The sequence below is a fragment of the Mesoplodon mirus genome, assembly GCF_964341445.2.
Source record: "Mesoplodon mirus genome assembly, chromosome: 12".
In the NCBI taxonomy this organism is placed as follows: domain Eukaryota; kingdom Metazoa; phylum Chordata; class Mammalia; order Artiodactyla; family Ziphiidae; genus Mesoplodon; species Mesoplodon mirus.
In genome coordinates, this window is record NC_138988.1 from 93,065,253 (window position 1) to 93,089,045 (window position 23,793).

A 23,793-nucleotide genomic window follows, 5' to 3' on the forward strand; every position below is an offset into this window, starting at 1 on the left:
CATTTCCATTCTTTTTGCCTTATAAGAGTTTATCCTAGTTTTACATATTTAATGTCTTTTATTCATTACCCTATCATACTTTTCTGCATCAAAAGCATATATATATTTATTTATTTATATTCAATGGTAAAAATAGTGCTCTTCTAATTGTTACCACTGCGACTCTTATTAGAATGAACTTATCAAAACAACACAAATATTACAAATGTTGACAAATATTTAGTAGATGTAGATAAAAAGCTTTTTTTTAATTGGAAACCTCTCTCTTTTGAGCTCTTTTATTTTTCAGTTATCTCATGCATATGTGGATGAGTATACTTATTGCTAGAATGAGTCAAGCTTGAACATCGATTCTCAATTTTGGTTTTTATCAATGTAAATTCTGGAACTGTTCACATAATGAGATGCAAATGGATGAAATTTTGTAATAGAAATATCATTCAATTTTCTGAACTCCTTGAGTTATATTCTAAACATCACATGGTGATGAAATATCAAAATCATTTAAATCACCAGTGTAAGAAAAAATTGGGGAAGACTGAAACTTAGTGAGTATGCGAACTACTCATCCGAGTTATTTCAGCCATTTGTTGTCCATGACCAGGCTGTTTTACAACTCTGTAGAGATCAAAGTTAACTTGTAGGGACTTCCCTGGTGGTCCAGTGGTTGGGAATCTGCCTTCCAATGCAGGGGATGTTGGGTTCGATCCCTGGTGAGGGAACTAAGATCCCATATGCCATGGGGCAACTAAGCCTGCGTGCCGCAACTACTGAGCCTGCGTGCCACAACTAGTGAGCCCATGTGCCACAACTACAGAGCCCATGTGCTCTGGAGCCCGTGTGCCACAACTAGAGAGAAGCCCGCATGCCACAATGAAAGATCCTGCATGCTGCAACTAAGACCTGACACAGCCAAAAACAAATAAGTAAATAAATTCTTAAAAAGTTAACTTGTAGGGCTTCCCTGGTGGCGCAGTGGTTGAGAGTCCGCCTGCCGATGCAGGGGACACGGGTTCGTGCCCCGGTCCGGGAGGATCCCACATGCTGCGGAGCGGCTGGGCGTGTGAGCCATGGCCGCTGAGCTTGCGCGTCTGGAGCCTGTGCTCCGCAACGGGAGAGGCCACAGCAGTGAGAGGCCCGCATACCGCAAAAAAAAAAAAAAAAAAAAAAAAAAGTTAACTTGTAGAAAACTGACAGTAAAGCAAGTAATAACTGTCTATAGGCATGCAAATAAATTTATCCTGTGGAACTTCATTGGACTTCCCTCTCCCACTGTGGAAGAAGCTTGTTTACATCTATTAAGCAAATTTATTTTAGCATTCCCATCAATGGTCTCCTTTCAATTGATTGTAAGACCTTTCTCGCTCTCTCATTTTTTAAGATTTTTTTTAAATGTTAATTTTTTTATATGTATGAGAATCATGACTTCATTGTCTTTTAAAATTTATCCTTTAACATCAGTTTACAATTTGATTAGATTGAACTTTCAGTTGGTTAGTTTTGTTTGTTTGTTTTGTTTTAACAAAGATTTAGAAAACACAGATCTGTAAAAGAAAAGGAGGCGTGAAAGGGAAACTGCATCTCCGTTACAAACCCACTCTCTAGAAGATCAGTCTTAGGTAAAAAGCACTTATGAAAGATGAAGATTTGTGAATTTATTTTCTTTAAACACTCATGTGCATGGACCTTAGGGAAGTCTTTGCATATAGTAAATGCACCCAGTTTGAAGACTCTCAGCCTAAAGTAAGAAGCATAAAAATGAGCCTCACCGGGCTTTCCTGGTGGCGCAGTGGTTGAGAGTCTGCCTGCCGATGCAGGGGACATGGGTTCGTGCCCTGGTCTGGGAAGATCCCACATGCCACGGAGCAGCTGGGCCCGTGAGCCATGCCCGCTGAGCCTGCACGTCCGGAGCCTGTGCTCCGCAACGGGAAAGGCCACAGTGGTGAGAGGCCCGCGCACCGCAAAAAAAAAAAAAAAAAAAAAAAAAATGAGCCTCACCCCTAATTCTGTATACGTAGAGACTCATTTGCATTAACAAACTTCTTTTTTAAAGTTTCAGTTACTGAAGAACTTTATTTAGATAATCATACACCTTCCATTCATAAGAGACACTGAGAAGGAGGAGTCCTAATGAAGAGAGAGGCCGTTGGAAGCAGGGCGGAAGGAGAGGGAATAGAGGGCTGTCAGTGGGAATTCTGAACAGTCAGAGGGCACCATGAGAGTACTAAGAAACAAATAAGAAACGAAAACAGAGGGAGGATCAATACTCAAACTCTAAAAATTTTGCCTAAATATTTGTGAACCTGCACTGTACCCCCGAAAATCTCTCGCCACTGCTTCTCTCATGCTAGAAGATGATGCCAGGGGAAAGACTTCTGCACTGAGTCTACCTAATGCCAAGCAACTAATTAAATGGACATTTCCATCAACCTACCCACTATGCCAGATATCTGAGCTTTCTGCCCCTGGACAGAGGTGAGCAGAAGCACCTAGCTCCTCCGGGACCATCCTCCTCTCCAATACTACCAGTTAGACCACCACACTTCTGCTTTCAGTCTCCCACTCTCCTGCTCTTTAATACCCTTCTTACAAAACAAGAATTATTTTAGATTAGACTTTTATATTGCAGAATGGCCTTTCAATTTTGGGAAGCTGGAAGCCATCAGGAACCTCAAAGGTTACCTAATTCATCCATTCATCACATAGGTGTAAAATTTTTTAAATTAGGGACTATTACACCTTCTCCTTTTGGCTAAGTGGTCAATGAGAAGCGAGGATTATTAGATGTCTAATTAAGTAGACAAGGAAGATGAAGGTCACATCCGTAACAACTGAAAGTTCTTCTTCTTGTTTTAGACAGCTTCCTATGTCCCTTCCTATATAGGGCTGTATAATGAAAGGGAAATAATATAAATTTTTACATAATTTCTCAGTAAAAGAAAATTTGTTTTCCATAAGTGGGAAAAGGGTATACTTTAGAAAAACAAAACAAGATGGAATTCCCCTGGATATAAAAGCTCAGGCAAAAGAACAAATACTGCATGATTTCACTTATATGAGGCACCTAGAATAGGCAAATTCATAAAGACAGATAGTAGAATGGAGGTTGCCAGGGGCTGGAGGAAGAGGGGAGCGGGGAGTTATCGTTAATGGTAACAGAGTTTCAGTTTGGGATGATGAAAAAGTTCTGGAGATGAATGGTGCTGATGGTTGTACAACTTTGTGAATGTACCTAATGCCACTGAATTAATTGTATATGTTAAAATGGTTAAAACGGTAACTTTTTATGTTATGTATATTTTACCACAGTAAAAAAAAAAAAACACTTTAAAACTCTTTTACAATGGCCTGTTCTGACCTTAGAGTGCTTGCCCAATTCCAGGTACAAGTAGAAATCTCCTGAATGAACAGCAAAAGCTCATAGCCTGAATCAGGGCAGACCTAGAAAGAGCCCAAGACTAAAACACCGCATTTCCAATTGGTTTATTTTTACCAGGATAACAAAACTAAATCATGTTAGAAACACTAGACCAGGGACTTCCCTGGTGGTCCAGTGGTAAAGAATCCACCTTACAATGCAGGGGATGAGGGTCTGATCCCTGGTCAGGGAACTAAGATCCCACATGCCATGGGGCAATTAAGCCTGTGTGCCACAACGACTGAGCTCGTGCGCCTCAACTAGAGAGCCCGCATGCCGCAAACTACAAAGCCCACATGCTCTGGAACCCGCACGCCGTAACTACAGAGCCCAGGCACCCTGGAGCCTGCGCCACAACTAGAGAAGAGAAAACCTGCATGCCACAACTAGAGAAAAGCCCACATGCTGCAATGAAAGATCCTGCATGCCTCAGTGAAGATCCCGCGTGCCCGCAACTAAGACGCAAAGCAGCCAAAAATAAATAAAATAATAAATAAATCTTTTTTTTAAAAAAGAAAAGGAACACTAGAGCACCCAGTACTATACACATACAAAGAAAAATGTTAGTGAAATTTAGTAACCACTTATGTACCTTGCTTAAAATAATATCCCTTGGATTTAATAAAGGTGTCCTCTGTCCTATCCTAAATCCAGGTGACATAAGAGGATGAAGATGCCTGTAAGTGACTGGGTTAAGTGAGGCTGCTGTGAAATTCAGTTGTAAAATTTTAGAATAGTATTTTTCCACACCTCTGAGGACATGAGAAAATAGATATTACAACTAGAATTTAAATGGGATGAGAAGTCAGGATGCCAGTTCTAATCACTTGGTGGTTTGGGGGGAATGAATAAGCTGGGGATATACCATTAATGTATAAGTCAGAAGGAGAATCAACTTTTTTTTGGGTCATTAAAATACATGGTATATTCACATTCACACAGAAGAACTTGCACATGTGTCAAGACACATGGAAAAAAAGTCTCCAAAGCAGCAAAACATGGGAACCAACCCTAATGCTCAACAATAAGAGAATGGATAAATAAATTGTGGAATATGTGCCAACAAATAACATATAGTTGCATACAACAATATGGATAATTCTTTAAAACTTAATTTTGAGTTTTTTAAAAGTGAGGTTATATATACCCTTTTTATAAATCAAAAAAAAACAAGCAAAGGTAAACAAAATTATGTACGAATACTTACATATGTCATAAAACTATTTTACAATAAAATTGGGTAATGGTTAACACAAAATCCAGGGTTGGGAGGGGCACAAGGAATGGCATAGGAGAAGGGCATAAAGAAAGATACAACAGTATAGGTAACAATCTAGTTCTTTTTTTCTAGCCTTCTGTTTATTTTCCTTAACGGTTTTATTGACATACAACTCACATATGATACAATTCACCCATTTGAAGTGTACAATATGACGATGTTCAAAACCATCACCAGTTAATTTTAGTACATTTTGTCAGCTCAAAAAGAAATGCTATACCCTTTAACTATCACCACCCACCCCTCACATCAACCCCCATCCCTAAGAAACCACTAGTCTACTTTCTGTCTCTATTCATTGCCCTGGTCTGAATATTTCCATATGAACAGAAAATCATACAGTGTGTGGTCTTTTGTGACTAACTTCTTTTTTTTTTTTTTTTTTTTTTGCGGTACGCGGGCCTCTCACCGTTGTGGCCTCTCCCGCCGCGGAGCACAGGCTCCGGACGCGCAGGCTCAGCGGCCATGGCTCACGGGCCCAGCCGCTCCATGGCATGTGGGATCTTCCCAGACCGGGGCACGAACCCGTGTCCCCTGCATCGGCAGGCGGACTCTCAACCACTGCGCCACCAGGGAAGCCCTGTGACTAACTTCTTTTACTTAGAATAATGTTTTCAAGGTACACACTTGTTGTAGCATGTATCAGTACTTCATTCTTTTTATGGCTAAATAATATCCCATTGTATGGATATACCATATTATATTTATCCATTCATCAGTTGATGAATATTTGGGTTGTTTCTACCTTTTGGTTGTTATGAATGTTGTCAGTATAAACATTTGTGTATAGTTTTTGTGTGGACAAATGCTTTCATTTCTCTTGGATATATATATTTAGAGTGAAACTGCTGTATCATATGGTAACTCTGTTTAACTTTAGAGGAACTGCCAAATTGTTTTCCAAAGCAGCTGCACCAGATGATATTCCCACCAGCAACGTATAAGGGTTCCAATTCCTTCACATCTTCACCAACACATATTAACTGGCTTTTTGATTCTAGCCATCCTAGTGGGTGTGAAGTGGTATCTCACTGCAGTTTTGATTTGCATTTCTCTGATGAATAATGATATTGAACATCTTTTCATATGCTTATTGGCCATGTGTATATATTCTTGGGAGAAATAGCCATTCAGATATCTTGACCATTTTTATATTGGGTTAATTATCTTTTTATTGTTGAGTTGTAAGAACTCTTCATATATTTTGGATACAAGTTCCTTACCAGATATAGGATTTTTAAATATTTTCTCCCATTCTGTGGGTTACCTTTTCACAATTATCTAGTTCTTATGCCCTAGTTTTTAAAGCTGTGACAGGGTTACAGGTGGTCATTGAATATAATGTTATTAGCTTACATAAACTTTGCAAATTATTATTATGTATATTACATAATTAATGAATTAAAAATAAAACCTCGTGCTGCCAGTGTCCTTGTCTTCACGGTGAGCCTCAACCGCCCCCCACCTCGGCAGGAGACCCTCCAACGCTAGCAGGGTTTCTGAAGAGAATTCTTATCCTGTTCCTTTGTAGGTCATTACAGAGTACTGAGTAGAGTTCCCTGTGCTACACATCTGAGCCGTGTGTAGGACACACTCTTGGTGCTCCAGCCAGGCATCAGGGCTGTGCCACTGAGGTGGGAGAGCCAAATTCAGGACACTGGTCCACAAGAGACCTCCCAGCTCCACATAATATCAAACGGCGAAAATCTCCCAGAGATCTCCATCTCAACACCAAGACCCAGCTTCACTCAACGACCAGCAAGCTACAGTGCTGGACACCCTATGCCAAACAACTAGCAAGACAGGAACACAACCCCACTCATTAGCAGAGAGGCTGCCTAAAATCATAATAAGGCCACAGACAACCCAAAACACACCACCAGACATGGACCTGCCCACCAGAAAGACAAGATCCAGCCTGATCCACCAGAACACAGGCACCAGTCGCCTCCACCAGGGAACCTACACAACCCACTGAACCAACCTTAGCCACTGGGGACAGACACCAAAATCAACGGGAACCACAAACCTGCAGCCTGTGAAAAGGAGACCCCAAACACAGTAAGATAAGCAAAATGAAACCCACCAGACCTAACAAATGAAGAGGAAATAGGCAGTCTACCTGAAAAAGAATTCAGAATAATGATAGTAAAGATGATCCAAAATCTTGGAAATAGAATAGAGGAAATGCAAGAAACGTTTAACAAGGACCTAGAAGAACTAAAGAGCAAACAAACAATGATGAACAACAAAATAAGTGAAATTAAACATTCTCTAGGAGGAACCAGTAGCAGAATAACTGAGGCAGAAGAACGGATAAGTGACCTGGAAGATAAAATAGTGGAAATGACTACTGCAGAGCAGAATACAGAAAAAGAATGAAAAGAACTGAGGACAGTCTCAGAGACCTCTGGGACAACATTAAACGCACCAACATTCGAATTATAGGGGTTCCAGAAGAAGAAGAGAAAAAGAAAGGGACTGAGAAAATATTTGAAGAGATTATAGTTGAAAACTTCCCTAATATGGGAAAGGAAATAGTTAATCAAGTCCAGGAAGCACAGAGAGTCCCATACAGGATAAATCCAAGGAGAAACATGCCAAGACACATATTAATCAAACTGTCAAAAATTAAATACAAAGAAAACATATTAAAAGCAGCAAGGGAAAAACAACAAATAACACAAAAGGGAATCCCCATAAGGTTAACAGCTGATCTTTCAGTAGAAACTCTGCAGTCCAGAAGGGACTGTCAGGACATATTTAAAGTGATGAAGGAGAAAAACCTACAACCAAGATTACTCTACCCAGCAAGGATCTCATTCAGATTTGATGGAGAAATTAAAAACCTTACAGACAAGCAAAAGCTGAGAGAGTTCAGCACCACCAAACCAGCTTTACAACAAATGCTAAAGGATCTTCTCTAGGCAAGAAACACAAGAGAAGGAAAAGACCTACAATAACAAACCCAAAACAATTAAGAAAATGGGAATAGGAATATACATATCGATAATTACCTTAAATATAAATGGATTAAATGCTCCCACCAAAAGACACAGACTGGCTGAATGGATACAAAAACAAGACCCATATATATGCTGTCTACAAGAGACCCACTTCAGAACTAGAGACACATACAGACTGAAAGTGAGGGGATGGAAAAAGATATTCCATGCAAATGGAAACCAAAAGAAAGCTGGAGTAGCAATTCTCATATCACACAAAACAGACTTTAAAATAAAGACTATTAGAAGAGACAAAGAAGGACACTACATAATGAAGGGATCCATCAAAGAAGAAGATATAACAATTGTAAATATTTATGCACCCAACATAGGAGCACCTCAATACATAAGGCAAATGCTAACAGCTATAAAAGGGGAAATCGACAGTAACACAATCATAGTAGGGGACTTTAACACCCCACTTAAACCAATGGACAGATCATCCAAAATGAAAATAAATAAGGAAACACAAGCTTTAAATGATACATTAAACAAGATGGACTTAATTGATATTTATAGGACATTCCATCCAAAAACAACAGAATACACATTTTTCTCAAGTGCTCATGGAACATTCTCCAGGATAGATCATATCTTGGGTCACAAATCAAGCCTTGGTAAATTTAAGAAAACTGAAATTGTATCAAGTATCTTTTCTGACAACAACGCTATGAGACTAGATATCAATTACAGGAAAAGAGCTGTAAAAACTACAAACACATGGAGGCTAAACAATACACTACTTAATAACAAAGTGATCACTGAAGAAATCAAAGAGGAAATCAAAAAATACCTAGAAACAAATGACAATAGAGACACGACGACCCAAAACCTATGGGATGCAGCAAAAGCAGTTCTAAGAGGGAAGTTTATAGCAATACAATCCTACCTCAAGAAACAGGAAACATCTCAAATAAAAAACCTAACCTTGCACCTAAAGCAATTAGAGAAAGAAGAACAAAAAAAACCCCCCAAAGTTAGCAGAAGGAAAGAAATCATAAAGATCAGATCAGAAATAAATGAAAAAGAAATGAAGGCAATGATAGCAAAGATCAATAAAACTAAAAGCTGGTTCATTGAGAAGACTAAAAAAATTGATAAACCATTAGCCAGACTCATCAAGAAAAAAAGGGAGAAGACTCAAATCAATAGAATTAGAAATGAAAAAGGAGAAGTAACAACTGACACTGCAGAAATAGAAAAGATCATGAGAGATTACTACACGCAACTCTATGCAAATAAAATGGACAACCTGGAAGAAATGGACAAATTCTTAGAAATGCACAACCTGCCAAGACTGAACCAGGAAGAAACAGAAAATATGAACAGACTAATCACAAGCATTGAAATTGAAACTGTGATTAAAAGTCTTCCAACAAACAAAAGCTCAGGACCAGATGGCTTCACAGGCGAATTCTATCAAACATTTAGAGAAGAGCTAACACCTATCCTTCTCAAACTCTTCAGGAATACAGCAGAGGGAGGAACACTCCCAAACTCATTCTACGAGGCCACCATCACCCTGATACCAAAACCAGACAAGGATGTCACAAAGAAAGAAAACTACAGGCCAATATCACTGATGAACATAAATGCAAAAATCCTCAACAAAATACTAGCAAACAGAATCCAACAGCACATTAAAAGGATCATACACTATGATCAAGTGGGGTTTATTCCAGGAATGCAAGGATTCTTCAATATACGCAAATCAATCAATGTGATACATCATATTAACAAACTGAAGGAGAAAAACCATATGGTCATCTCAATAGATGCAGAGAAAGCTTCCAACAAAATTCAACACCCGTTTATGATAAAAACCCTCCAGAAAGTAGGCATGGAGGGAACTTTCCTCAATATAATAAAGGCCATGCATGACAAACTCACAGCCAACATCATCCTCAATAGTGGAAAACTGAAACCATTTCCACTAGGATCAGGAACAAGACAAGGTTGCCCACTCTCACCACTCTTATTCAATATAGTTTTGGAAGTTTTAGCCACAGCAATCAGAGAAGAAAAGGAAATAAAAGGAATCCAAATTGGAAAAGAAGAAGTAAAGCTGTCACTGTTTGCAGATGACATGATACTATACATAGAGAATCCTAAAGATGTTACCAGAAAACTACTAGAGCTAATCAATGAATTTGGTAAAGTAGCAGGATACAAAATTAATGCACAGAAATCTCTGGCATTCCTGTACACTAATGATAAAAAATCTGAAAGTGAAATCAAGAAAACACTCGCATTTACCACTGCAACAAAAAGAATAAAATATCTAGGAATAAACCTACCTAAGGAGACAAAAGACCTCTATGCAGAAAATTATAACACACTGATGAAAAAAATTAAAGATGATACAAATAAATGGAGAGATATACCATGTTCTTGGATTGGAAGAATCAACATTGTGAAAATGACTCTACTACCCATAGCAATCTACAGATTCAACGCAATCCCTATCAAACTACCACTGGCATTTTTCACAGAACTAGAACAAACAATTTCACAATTTGTATGGAAACACAAAAGACCCCGAATAGCCAAAGCAATCTTGAGAATGAAAAATGGAGCTGGAGGAATCAGGCTCCCTGACTTCAGACTGTACTACAAAGGTACAGTAATCAAGACAGTATGGTACTGGCACAAAAACAGAAATACAGATCAATGGAACAGGATAGAAAGCTCAGAGATAAACCCACGCACATATGGTCACCTTATATGTGATAAAGGAGGCAAGAATATAAAGTGGAGAAAAGACAGCCTCTTCAATAAGTGATGCTGGGAAAACTGGACAGGTACATGTAAAAGTATGAAATTAGAACACTCCCTAACACCATACACAAAAATAAACTCAAAATGGATTAAAGACCTAAATGTAAGGCCAGATACTATCAAACTCTTAGAGGAAAACATAGGCAGAACACTCTCTGACATAAATCACAGCAAAATCCTTTTTGATCCACCTCCTAGAGAAATGGAAATAAAATCAAAAATAAACAAATGGGACCTATGAAACTTAAAAGCTTTTGCACAGCAAAGGAAACCATAAACAAGACCAAAAGACAACCCTCAGAATGGGAGAATATATTTGCAAATGAAGCAACTGACAAAGGATTAACCTCCAAAATTTATAAGCAGCTCATGCAGCTCAATAACAAAAAAACAAACAACCCAATCCAAAAATGGGCAGAAGACCTAAATAGACATTTCTCCAAAGAAGATATACAGATTGCCAACAAACACATGAAAGAATGCTCAATATCATTAATCATTAGAGAAATGCAAATCAAAACTACAATGAGATACCATCTCACACCGGTCAGAATGGCCATCATCAAAAAATCTAGAAACAATAAATGCTGGAGAGGGTGTGGAGAAAAGGGAACCCTCTTGCACTTTTGGTGGGAATGTAAATTGATACAGCCACTATGGAGAACAGTAGGGAGGTTCCTTAAAAAACTAAAAATAGAACTACCATACGACCCAGCAATCCAACTACTGGGCACATACCCTGAGAAAACCATAATTCAAAAAGAGACATGTACCAAAATGTTCATTGCAGCTCTATTTACAATAGCCAGGACATGGAAGCAACCTAAGTGTCCATCAACAGATGAATGGATAAAGAAGATGTGGCACATATATACAATGGAATATTACTCAGCCATAAAAAGAAAAGCAGTGGAGTTATTTGTGGTGAGGTGGATGGACCTAGAGTCTGTCATACAGAGTGAAGTAAGTCAGAAAGAGAAAAACAAATACCGTACGCTAACACATATATATGGAATCTAAGAAAAAAAAAAAGGTCATGAAGAACCTAGGGGTAAGACGGGAATAAAGACAAAGACCTACTAGAGCATGGACTTGGGATATGGGGAGGGGGAGGCTGTGACAAGGTGAGAGAGTGGCATGGACATATATACACTACCTAGCGTAAAGTGGATAGCTAGTAGGAAGCAGCCGTGTAGCAGAGGGAGATCAGCTAGGTGGTTTGTGACCGCCTAGAGGGGTAGGATAGGGAGGCTGGGAGGGAGGGAGACACAGGAGGGAAGAGAAATGGGAACATGTGTATATCTATAACTGATTCACTTTGTTATAAAACAGAAACTAACACACCATTGTAAAGCAATTATACTCCAATAAAGATGTTAATAAATAAATAAATAAATAAAACCTCATGAATAAAGATGTCTGTTAGGAAATATTTAACACAAAACAAAATGCTGTGGTGCCCAAAATAAGTTAATGCTACTCTTGAAGGCATTAACTTAATGCCTGGGTATGACTTAGGCACCTGGAGAACCTGGCCCATTAATTCTTTCAAAACGTTCCTCTCCATATTCTACCACATGGTAGCGGGGAGTAGCAAACTACTAACAACAGGACAAACCTGCCCCCTCTCCCCTCCTGTTTTTGTGTCTCCTCGTCCTCTCCCAAGCTAAAAATGAATTTTACATTTTTAATGCCTGAAAAAAAAGAAGACTACTTCATTGCTGTTGAAAATTATACAAACTTCAAATTTCAGTGTCCATGAATAAAGTGAAATACAGCCACACCATTCCTTTAGGTATTGTCTGTGGCTGCTTTTAAGCTACAACAGCACAGATGAGAAGTTACTAAGGAGACCACATAGCCAAGAAAACCTACAAGTTTACTATCCAGTCTTTTACTCAAAAAGTTTGCCAAACCTTACTATATCAACAAGTTAAATTACTTCTCACTTCTACAATGAGTAGCAAAAACCCTATTTCCTACTAGCCAAGACCACCTTGACAGTCACCCTCTTGATTTCTCAGTCAATTTTTTCTCTTTAATAAATATTTATACAGTACTGCGATTCTAATTTTATTAAGGATTTTTACATTTGGGGATCATAGAGTAGTCTTTCCTTGTAAAATAAGGTGGTATCTTCAAAAAGTCATGATCCAGCCACACTCAAACTATTGGGTTAATCATTTTAACAAACTTTTATTGCCTGCTTATTACATGCTGTGAGTCAAATACTTCTTGGTGCAGTAAAAACTACCCCAAACCCCATCCTTGCCCTCAAGAGGCTTACAGTCTAATTAGACTCTAGTAACTATAAGAACAATTTCCCCAAAGATCACTTCACAGTTGAATCTTACATTAAGTGGTCTTAGATATTTTACCAAGAATTCTAAGCTATGTTCCTTAAAAAAAAAAGAAGTCTTATATAAGCAGCAAAGAAATAGTACTCTGCAAACAATTCAGATAAACTTTGGTGGTTTAAGTCCCGTAACTTCTGCATTCCCATGACCATGTAATCAAAGCTTCTTGATCTTTTTTGCTGTGTTCATCTCCGCTTTGGCTGTTTGGACCTAATCCTAGTTCAATATACTAAATGTAGTCACCCATATTCACTCATTTTAGAGAACGCACCAATTCAAATATCGCTGAAACTTGCAAACCTATCTGTGTTGCCAGATACCACTCTGATGGCAATGAAGGCAAGGCCGTTTGCATATGTGATTATTAGTCCCCAAAGTGATGACAACGAGGCTACTTCCACAAACAACCCTCTACCCAAAGGAGACAGAGACCTAGCTGTGAGGTGACCTCTTCGGAGCTGTCCCTCAATGCCTCAGTGGCCTTCGCATTTTTTTAAAGTGACTCATGGCCTCAAGTCAGTTTCTGCAGAGAAGCCAGGTCCGTCCCTTTCCAGCACTTCCTGGCTAGGGTCAAATTCAGTCCAATGACAGCCCTCCCCCCAACGACCCTGCACCCCTCTGAGGCTCAGAGCCAAACTGGCGAGAAGCCCCAAAGTTAGATCAGCCTGGAGCGTGGCCGCAAGGCCTTGGCCGTCCGTCCAGCCCCAAGCCCGCTCCGCGCCCGCACCGCCTTCCGGGCAGGCCAGCGCGCGCCGGGGCAGGCGGCGGGGGCAGGGAGCGCCGCTGCGCTGACCCAGATGGGGCGCCCGCCCGCCCGCGCCCGGGTCCCCGGCACCCAGGCCCCGCGTTCGCCCGCGTCCCCGGCATCCTGGGCCCTCAGGCACCAGCCCGGTCTTTATTCCTCGTGCGCCGCCCGCCCCGGCCCCTCTGCACCCCACCCACTGAGCGCAACTTCCGAGCGCGGCCGCGGAGCGCCCCCCGCACCTGCCCGCCGGCCCCTCCCGGCCCGGCTGCTCCGGATTACCTGCTTGGGGGTCCTGCGGTCTGGTGCTGGGCGATGCCGGTCCGTTGCTCGGCCCCTCGCGCCCTCCTCCCGCCTGCCCTCCTCCCCTCCTCCTCCCCCCTGAGTAGGAGTCGGTGTCAGTCACGCCGCTCCTGGGGAGAGTGGCCGGCGGCTTCCGGGAGCTCCAAATACAGACAAGTCGAGGGGGAGAGAGAGGGAGAGGGAGGAAGGGAGGAGAGCCAAGCTCCGCGGGTGGGGAGTGGAAATAAAGGGGAGCGGAGAGGAGAGGGGGATGGAGGAAAGGAGGGGCAGCTGGGCCGTGGGAGAAAAGAGAGGGAGATGAGGAAGGCAGAGGGCGGCAGGCTCTGAAAGAAATGAATTCCTGCATCAGGCAGCATTGCAAAGAAGTCTGGAAAGATCCGGGAGGCTCCTGGCTGAAGGAGCCACAGATTGGATCCTCAAACACTTGTGCAGAGAAATGATGGGTCCTTAAGAAGCAAGAGACGGGCCTGTGTGTTCCCCAACCCCAGGATAGGGATAAAGGTCCTGGCTGGAGAGGGAGGTGGACAAGCAACACTTTAGCTAGATATCAAGTTGAGATGCACTCATATTTTGTAACGACATTTTTTAAATGTATTTTTAAATGCATTTTACATACATCTTTTTAAAAAATTACCTGATTGTTTAAAAATAAATGTACCCTAAACCAATTAATTTACTTTTATTGTACGTATTTGTGGCCATTCCTATTTATATGTTGATTGTAATTACAAAGTTGGAGATTTTTACTTTTTTGTTAACACTGTTAGAAGGAAAACACTGATTTTCAACTTTCATTAGTTTATTTCCATCTGAAAAAGTAGACTTGAAGCTCTTCATTGAATGAATGCTAGGAAAATAATTACAGAGAAGAGAGAAGGGGGGGTGTAATCGATACTTCTTAAAGCAATATTTCCAAACAAACACTAGGATGAGTATCTAAAAAGCCAATATTCTCTGTCAGTGTTTAAATTGCATGTAATTTGGTTCTGTGCATTACAAGGCTTATTCTAACCCCACAGGTCACAACTTAAATGAAGGTTTTTCCTATCACACATTGCTCTTGTCCTACAGTGGTGATGAAGAGTGCCTCTTTGCTCCCCTTTGTCTGGAAAAAAGGGAAACAAAATGACATTGCTTATGTCATTGATAACACTGCTAAATGAATGCATACACTGCAAATATCCAGGGCCAGTGCTGTCCCTATCATGCACATGCCTTGCATTTGGTAGGTAATTAATACATTTATACTGAAGAATGAATGAATGAAATTATATATATACATTTATGTTCCAGGGATGCAAAAAATAATATATCCTTAAGAACCAATTTTTACAGGTTCAAAGGAAACTTCCAAGCATCCAGTCTAACATGACTTATTTTTCTCTAGCATTAGCTTCAGCAATCATTAATAGAGCATTTCTTTCAGCTAAGTATATTTTGCACTGGAGTATAAAGTATTATGGAGTATAAAGGTGAATGAGGCACAAATCCTCCCCTTAGGTTTATAAGATAGTAAGAAGATGAAGAGAGTATAAAAATAACTACAGTGTAAGAAAGACTATAAAACATGTCCTAAGAGAAATATGAACAAAGTTTGTGGATGTGCAGAAGAGGGAGGTTGCTTCTAGTGCTGGGGACCAGAGAGTGCATCCTGGTGGAAGTAAGAGTTGAGTCTTCAAGCAGAAATGACAATAAGAATGAGCAGTGGGGGAAGGGCACTCAAGATGAAAGGACAGCAGGGATAAAGATGGAGAGGTGATAAAGGATGGGACATGTATGAAGGACAGTGGGTGAGCTTTGCTGGAATGGAGAGCTGTGGGACCCAGATCTGGGAAGAAAGGATAGGTCCCAGCAGATGGAGGCCTTCAATCTTAGCCTAAGTTGTTAGAACCCTAAGGGGCAGGCACTGGGGGATTGTTGACAGTTTTGGAGCAGAATCATGATAACAGTTAATTTGGTGATGTTCTCTAGGATTGGAAAAAGATAGGAGACAGGGAAATTCTCTAAGAAATAATTCACTAGTTTGGAGGGGAAAGTAATGAGTCTTAAGCCGGTGCCTGAATTCTTCCCTTAACTAATTCCATCTCACACAGCATCCGTCTGCTATGTGACGGATGCCCAATGGGGCTTACTCCCCAGTGAACTCTTCTTTCTCACAACTCTCTAGCATTTATCGTCCATATTTTCCAACTAGACCTGAAAGTTCCAAGAAAGCAAAGATAATTCTGTTTAAAGGTTCAAGGCTATTTTCTGGAGGCTGACACAGAGAAGAGTCATTAAGTACATATTTATTGATATTTTTCTTCTACAGGATTAGTTCTGAAGGTGGTGGAGTTGGAAAGAAGAGGACAGATGCTGGGCTCTTCTAAATCTTTTCAGACCTTGAGATTCCCACACAAACCCTTGCCTTTCTCCTTAACAGACGATCTCATTATCTGCTGTACAAGGAGGCTGGTGCCATGTTAACTTCTATACCTTTTCCTTACACTTAATTTGAACTAATGTCCCCTTTGTTGCCAAAGCTAACAGTATTCTTGTCTTATTCCACCTTGGTCCTCTACATTGCATCTGAGACTCCTCCTCCCCATTGATTTTGTCCCTCTGGATAACATTCCAGTTGCCACCAGCCAGGCTGTACCAGAAAGCTGGTAACACAGTAGACACATGGGGGAGGTGGGGGGCCATCTTTGGAATGGTTGTGCTGTTCTACCTTTCTTAATAGTGTAAAACTATAGTGTAAAACTTTTAAATTGACAATTTTATATGAAGGGGCTTTGCTAGGATCTCAACACAGAGTAGGTGACTCAGGACCTTGAAATTCACAGTCTATAAAGCTTCTACAAGAATCAAGTGAAATGCAGACTTCCGTGATCCTCTCCCAGAATCTGCTCCTCAGCTTTACGCACACCTGTGGAGCAGTCTGACATGCAGGAGGCCAACCATCTCTGAGCTGGCTTGCTGAAGAATTCTCCCCCAAAGGGATGTATTGGATGGAAACAAACGAACCCAAATATACCCTCTTCCTAAGCAGTGTTCATGCTTCTCAAAGAGGTGCAAGAAGAGAGAATGGGTCCCTGGATTCTCAGTTGTGCCCTAAATGAAGTTATGCTAGGGGCCCAGGTCTCTGTGAAGCCTATTCCACCCTCATGACTGCTGAGATACTGAGACCAGATTATAGTCCCCTTGCTGTTTTACCTGAATCCCCTTTCACCTTTTCCAGTAAGAGACCATACCAGCAACAGCCAATGAACACAGTGTCCTTTTTTTGGAGCTTCTCCCAGCCAATGAGGAGGAAAGGAGAATGATGACATGCCTCCACAAACATGCCTTCTCAGGAGTTAAAGTTTTGAAGAACACGTTACCAATGTCCCATGAGAGTTGGCATTTCATTTCAATAATTCCCAAGTGGAAAGTTATCAATGGTAATTTTATCAGCAGCTGATACACACATTGTGGGTGCTGAGAATGCCACACTCTCAGCAAACAGAGCATGATAATCATAGATAAAACTGACTGAGCACTTACCACGTGAATGAGTCCTTTATATTCTTTCTTCTTAAAGAGGGAACCGGGGTAGCTCAGCTCTTGCATCCTGACCCTCCTCCTCTTCATTGGAAGCTTGTGCTCGAGAAGTCAAAGGCTCTAAAAACAAATTTAAAATATTCCAAACTTTTGCCATGTGAAGGTCCTTAGTAAAGATTTCTATCTGATTTACTTCCGTATGTCCTGACCCAGCATCTGTAAGAGAGAGGATTCCTTGATGGCTACACTATGTGGTCTGATTTTCCCTGACGTGGAGGAATTATACTGAGCTTTCACTGGATGGGACAGCTACAAAGTATGGCAGAGCTGGCCATATCATATGACCTTTGCAACACCACCCCCATTGCCCACTTCTCCTCCACCACCGCACATGGCCCCAGCCTCCTTTGGCTACACCTTGCTCTTGGTTACATAGCTCTGGCACATGGAAACAAACTGGAGATAGCGGCACACAGCCCTCTGTTTCCCAAGGTGAGGATTCTCAGTCATTATTTTGATAATTCTGTCCACCCACAAATGGGGGTGGGAGGGGGGGTGGGAAAGATGAGCACGGAAGGTGAGTGGATGAACTGTAGAGGGAAGAAAGCAAAGGTGAGCAATGCCAGTTTCCCTAGCACTGCAGACACTAAAAATGACACTTTTTATTTGTTCAGTGAATTCTTAACCTGAGATCCCTAGACAGGCTTCAGGAGTCGGTGAGCTCCATGAATCGTGTGTTATGTTTTAGGTTTTGTGCATTTATCTGAGGAGATGATCCACAGCTTTTATCATATTTTTTTGGAGTCATCTATGTCGAAATATTGACCGAGATATCAATGATTTTATGGAAGTGCAAAACAGAGAACTGACTCCTTCCTGCTTTTTCTTTCCAAGTCCCTCCGCAAAGACAGAATCTCAGGCTCAGGTGAACAGAGGCTTTGGTTCTTCAGAACAGAGGTGCGATCAGCCTTGCTGAACAGAATTATACAGGCAGATCATGTTTGGTATGTTCAATCTTTTGGGAATATCTTCTCTTTTTAAAGGGCATCTTGTGATGGTCATACTTTAACTCAAAGGGATAATTCACTAATCCCAGGCACCAAGCCGGGGAATGGGGTAAGGTTCAGAGGTATTTGAGAAGATGACAAGGACTAGTGGACACCACTCAGGCCACTGGGCATGTCTCTAATAATCCACTTTGTGGATAAAACTGTCCCTGCATGAAAATTTTATGTCATTAGAAATAGATAAGACTGCTGGTCTTAAACCTAAGGATTCTTTTTATATTCCACTGATTTGTTGGAGCTATACCTAAATACTCCAGTCCACATTCATCTCTTCTGTCACTGAATCCCTTGGAATTTGAATAAATTTACTGTTTATTCATTAAAATATCAATATAAAGAAATTACTCTTAAATTTTTCCCCCGTTTTCTGTTTTCCAAGTCTCCCCTGTCTATATTTAAATGCCTCATGGCAGGACCATAGTCCAAATTTACTTTATGTCATTACGTAATGCTAAAGAAAGTGCTGCCCATAGTCTTTTTTTTTATTCAAACAGAAAGTCACAAAAATTATTATCATCCTCATCAGTTCACTCAGTCCCATGTAATTAATTTTTTTTAATCTTGATTTTTTGTTAGCACTTTTATGAACTCATCAGTTTCCATAGTCTCTTCCTCTTGGCATATGTTGACAAAGAGCCTCCATTCACCTGTTGGCCAGGTGCCCTTGTGCTGTACACAGTGGCCCTAACCAAGGAGAACATGACATGCAATCAATGGTCAGTAAGTAGTTTCCATTGGTTTGCTTACTGAAACAAATCCAGATTTAAAGTCAGAGCTCAGAGAAAGAGACAAGTGTGTCTGAAATAGTACAGAAAATAAAACCATTGCCCATGGTGTTTAATATATGTTTTAAAAATTCTAATTACTGGGAAGAAATAAGATGACTTTGAAAACAAAATTAATATGAGAAGTAACAGGATTAATTATAATTAGTTAAAATTAACCAATAATTGTAATAATCAGCCATATTAATAAAAACAGAATTAATAACAGCCAGATTCAAAGTCTGGAGACAGTCTAAGGGAGAAAGATTATCCCAGAGAATTTAAGAGACCTAGTGGTATCAATATGAATCCAGAAAGAGTATAGAGAAAGGGGCCAACACGTTATTTAATTCTTCTGAGAGTAAAGAAGGCCTGAGAAGGTGAGTTGCCTGAGACCAATGGTTAGACAAGGGTTTATTAGTAATAAGGCAAACTTATTTATTTTTCATTTGAATGGAGTATCTTAAAACTAATGAAAATAGGGAATTCCCTGGTGGTCCAGTGGTTAAAACTCGGTGCTTTCACTGCCGTGGGCCCAGGCTTGATCCCTGCTCAGGGATCTAAGATCCCACAAGCCGCGCGGTGCAGGCAAAACAAACAAACAAACAAAAAACAATGAAAATATAGAACAAAAATAATCATTTCATCCTAACATGACACACTAGTATTTGTATGTTCTTTCATTTCTTTTCATGTTTTCTATGTGATATACTTTGTCGCTATAAGTTAAAAGCAAAGTCAATATGTATAGCTAAAATAGAGGATTAGATTTCAGTTTAAAAACTAAGATTATGTTTATTAAGGGGAACACACTTGCCTCTCTCATTTGATCACAGCAAAAGTAATACTTATATAGTATTACTGTAAGATGAAACAGCTAACGATGGGGAAGAAAGAAAGACTGAAGGATGTGGAGAAGTCTACCTAGAACTTACCCAGAATTAACAACGCTCTTTTAAGTGATGGAAATGCCACAATATCCATCCACCACCCACCTGGCACACAGAAGGCTCTCAACTGATATTGGTTGAACTGAATGTTTGACACATAACATTCAGTTAGAGAACCACCTAGAAAATATGCATTGTCTAGAAGAAACTTTCATTGTTCAAAATAATTTTAAACAGTAAATATAACAATCAGTGGTCTATTAAAGAATTTAATGTTGTACATATGTATTATATACTTAGCATGTATTAAATACAGAGTATGTTTAATACTGAAATAAAAAGTGGGTTGACCTGCAATTTCATGGAATCACTAAGACAGCAAGTGGAAAATTCCAAAACAATAACTCCGTCTAATCAGGTATATTCCTAGTCAGGGCACCTAAAAACATTTTACAATGGACAACTCTAGTTATCCAAGTTTCTGCCTGTTTTAGGTCAAGAGTCATCAACAAAACAGGAAGGATTAACTTCAAATAATTTTCCCGGCTAGATCTCACACTTGGAAAATAGTATTCTATTGAGTTTTGTGGATTCCTCCGTTTTTTTGGAAACAACACAATCCAGATTAAGTATTTTGTAATGATCCAAAATAAGAAAAGAAAAGAAAAGAAAAAGAGGCTGATTTAAAACCTTGATCCTTCTTTATGACACCTCAAGAGTTTTGCTGATGTGATCCGGTTGCTTCTCAGCAAATGTAAGGGGTAGACTCAGGAGTTATTTAGGAGTCTGATCTACATGAAAGGAAGATCTATGAGCCTTCTTACCAATTCTGGTCAGACGAGCCAGCATTTGTCTCCTCCTTCTCTCCCCCACACTTCCCACCCTAGATTATCTCCATCATCTTGTGACCAAAGTAGAAAATAACTCCCCAGCTGTCAGTGGCTTTCTCAGCTGCCAACACAAGAACTTGATCACGCAGAGGGAAACTCCTGACTTAAGGAAAGACAGTCAACATGCACACTTTTGTTTATACCATCCGGGCTTCTGGTGATGGTCATGGGTTGTACCTCTGCCTGCATCCACCAGTGCTCCCTGAAGCTACAGTAAAGACTCAGCTCTTTGTTGTTGTTGTTATTCTTTTAGCTTTTGCATAACTGGCCTTGCCTTTTGAATATCTCACATGGACCACTGGCCACCAGGTTTTATATGATATAGAGAGAATATAACTTTGTTCACTTTCTGCCATTTTAGAAATTCTCTGGGTCCTGTTGAACCTGTTAATAGTGAATAGTGGACCAGTGGTGGGAGGAAGGGAGGAGGCTCTGACTGAGGAGCTGTGGCCTTGCTCAGTGTTGGCTCTTTGTCCATGCTTCTACTTTTCAAGAATCAACAGGGTTGGAAGCTGGAGACACTGGAGGTGTGTGACAGAGAGGAGAAAGGCGAAGATACTCGTAGATCCATCTGGCAGTGCATGCATGGAGGATGGAGGGAGGCCTGGAAGCGGTAGCAGGAAAGGCATGGGGCTCTGTACAGGGCAGAGAGAACGGACAAAGCCGGAGCTAGGACCAGCCCGTGGTGCCAGGGTGGGCTGGCTGGCTGGGCTGTGGGTGTCTTGGGGACGTGGAACCAATGCCTGGGATAAAAAGCTCCACGTCCACCACCCATGACCATGTGGCAGGTCTCCCTGAAAGTAGTCCTGAATTTAAATGGAAAGAGTCTAGAAGGGCTATATTTTCGATTTTTTAAGGATAATAAAAGCATTAATGGGTGAAATTCTGCATTTTTGACTAAGTATCTATAATTTTGTGAATTTCTCCCAGTGGTGATGAAATAATAGTGGATGAAGTAAAATCAATGTAACCTCTGCAAATACCTGTGGGGAGAGGGTGACAGACAGGAAGGGGGAGGATTCTACAGCACAGAATGGAGTATAGTTTATAGTTCCAGTTTCTGACATGATGAGGAGGAAGGAGAAGATGCGGGGCTTAACTCTAAGTTGACTTCAGAGAAAAAAGTGATGAATTTCTTACTTCTCACAGATGTAGCAATGAAAATTCATTCTTCATTCAACAAAACGTGATCTTCAGACAAGTCTCGAATGATTTACTACAACGTCATAAAAAGTGTCAGAGAGATCTGTAAAAGAAGACCAATCTGCTCACATGTTTATAAAGAAGTCACTACCGAAAAGTCTGAATAATTGTGTGGTGCCATTCAAACATGTTTGATAAGCCTTCTACAATCATTAGTATGCACTTGAACTTTTCTTGTTTTATGTATTTTCTTGTATTTAGATGTTTCAACTACATGATCAAACTCTTTTATTTTTTTTCTCTTTTATTTATTTATTTTTTTTTGCGGTACGCGGGCCTCTCACTGTTGTGGCCTCTCCCTCTGCAGAGCACAGGCTCCGGACGTGCAGGCTCAGCGGCCATGGCGCACGGGCCCAGCTGCACCGCGGCATGTGGGATCTTCTCGGACTGGGGCACGAACCCGTGTCCCCTGCATCGGCAGGCAGACTCTCAACCACTGCACCACCAGGGAAGCCCGATCAAACTCTTTTAGTGTCATGAAAACTCATTTTAAAATCGAATAACTGTATTTTTCTTTAGTCTAACTACTATAACTCAGAAAAGATTCTAGTGTCTGATTTTTCCTGTATTCGGGAATCCTTCTTGAAGTCTGATGTGGTCATTAAAAAAGACTGCAAAGAAAAGTAACTATAATCATAACCCTCTTGTAATCTAAAAACAACTGATGTCAGGAAGTAGCTGTGCAGCTGAAATGTTTAGTCAACACCTCCTTGATCATGTCTAACCAGAACCTGAATAAGACTTACTAAAAACACCAGCGTCATAAGCTTTTCATTTATTTTGCTCTGATTTCAGATATCCATTGAGAGATTTTTGCCCTCCCACCCACCCAAAGACAGAGAGCTGGTGGCAAATTGGAGCAAATGCTGACATAGATTTGCATTTTCCAGGGTTCTTTAAAGCACAAGTAAGAGCACCACAGCCTCCCACTGAGTAGCAAAAAATAGCCAATTTTCCATGGTCCACTGGAAAATTGGCATTTACCAGTGAGGGAAGCTTATTCATTATGTAAGAGTACATTCTGTAGATAGTTTTTCAACTATCCACATAAAATCCAGCCCGAGTGCCAAGGTCCCAGATCTCATCTTTCCCTGGTGTCTGGAGCAATGATGACCAGGCTGTGTTTTGACCCTGCTTGAGGATGGCTGATTCATTGTAGCATTTGCTCTGTGTATTTTAAGACAGGCAGCCAGTACAGTTCAATAACTCCTCCAGTTCCTGGCTTTGGAAGTAAGCAGACAGCAAATTTCATTTTGCACGTTAGTTCAAACCTGTCATGTTCAAACAACTTCAGCAACCCTCTAGAGAGCAGTGCCGCCCAGAAGAACTTTCTCTGATGATGGAGGTGTTCATCTAAGTGTGATTTTAAAAGTTCAGGTGTGCTCCCCTCCCCCTCCCCACCCACTTCAACTCCCAGAGCAGAAGTCTCCACTACCACTTCCAGGAATCATCTTTATCAGTCACCCTTCAGTGAGGGCTGAAAAACTAAAATAGCAATAAGACAGGGAAAGAATGAAGATGAAACAGATTTCTAGCAACAAGTGTTCTAGAGTTGTTCTGTCTAATATAGTAGCC

General features: G+C 40.6%; 1 protein-coding gene across 2 annotated transcripts in view; it reads right to left on the reverse strand.

The window, feature by feature from the left end:
• CAP2 (cyclase associated actin cytoskeleton regulatory protein 2) overlaps window positions 1–14,249 on the reverse strand; it is a 138,034-nt gene extending 123,785 nt beyond the window's left edge. The window contains exon 1 of one of the 2 annotated variants that reach the window (XM_082638459.1): window positions 13,862–14,249. In XM_082638459.1, coding sequence (XP_082494585.1) covers window positions 13,862–14,228 — 367 coding nt within the window. In that variant the 5' untranslated portion in view covers window positions 14,229–14,249. The remainder of the gene's footprint in view (window positions 1–13,861) is intronic. The other variant, XM_082638460.1, reaches the window with a different exon arrangement.
• Window positions 14,250–23,793: the final 9,544 nt, after the last annotated feature.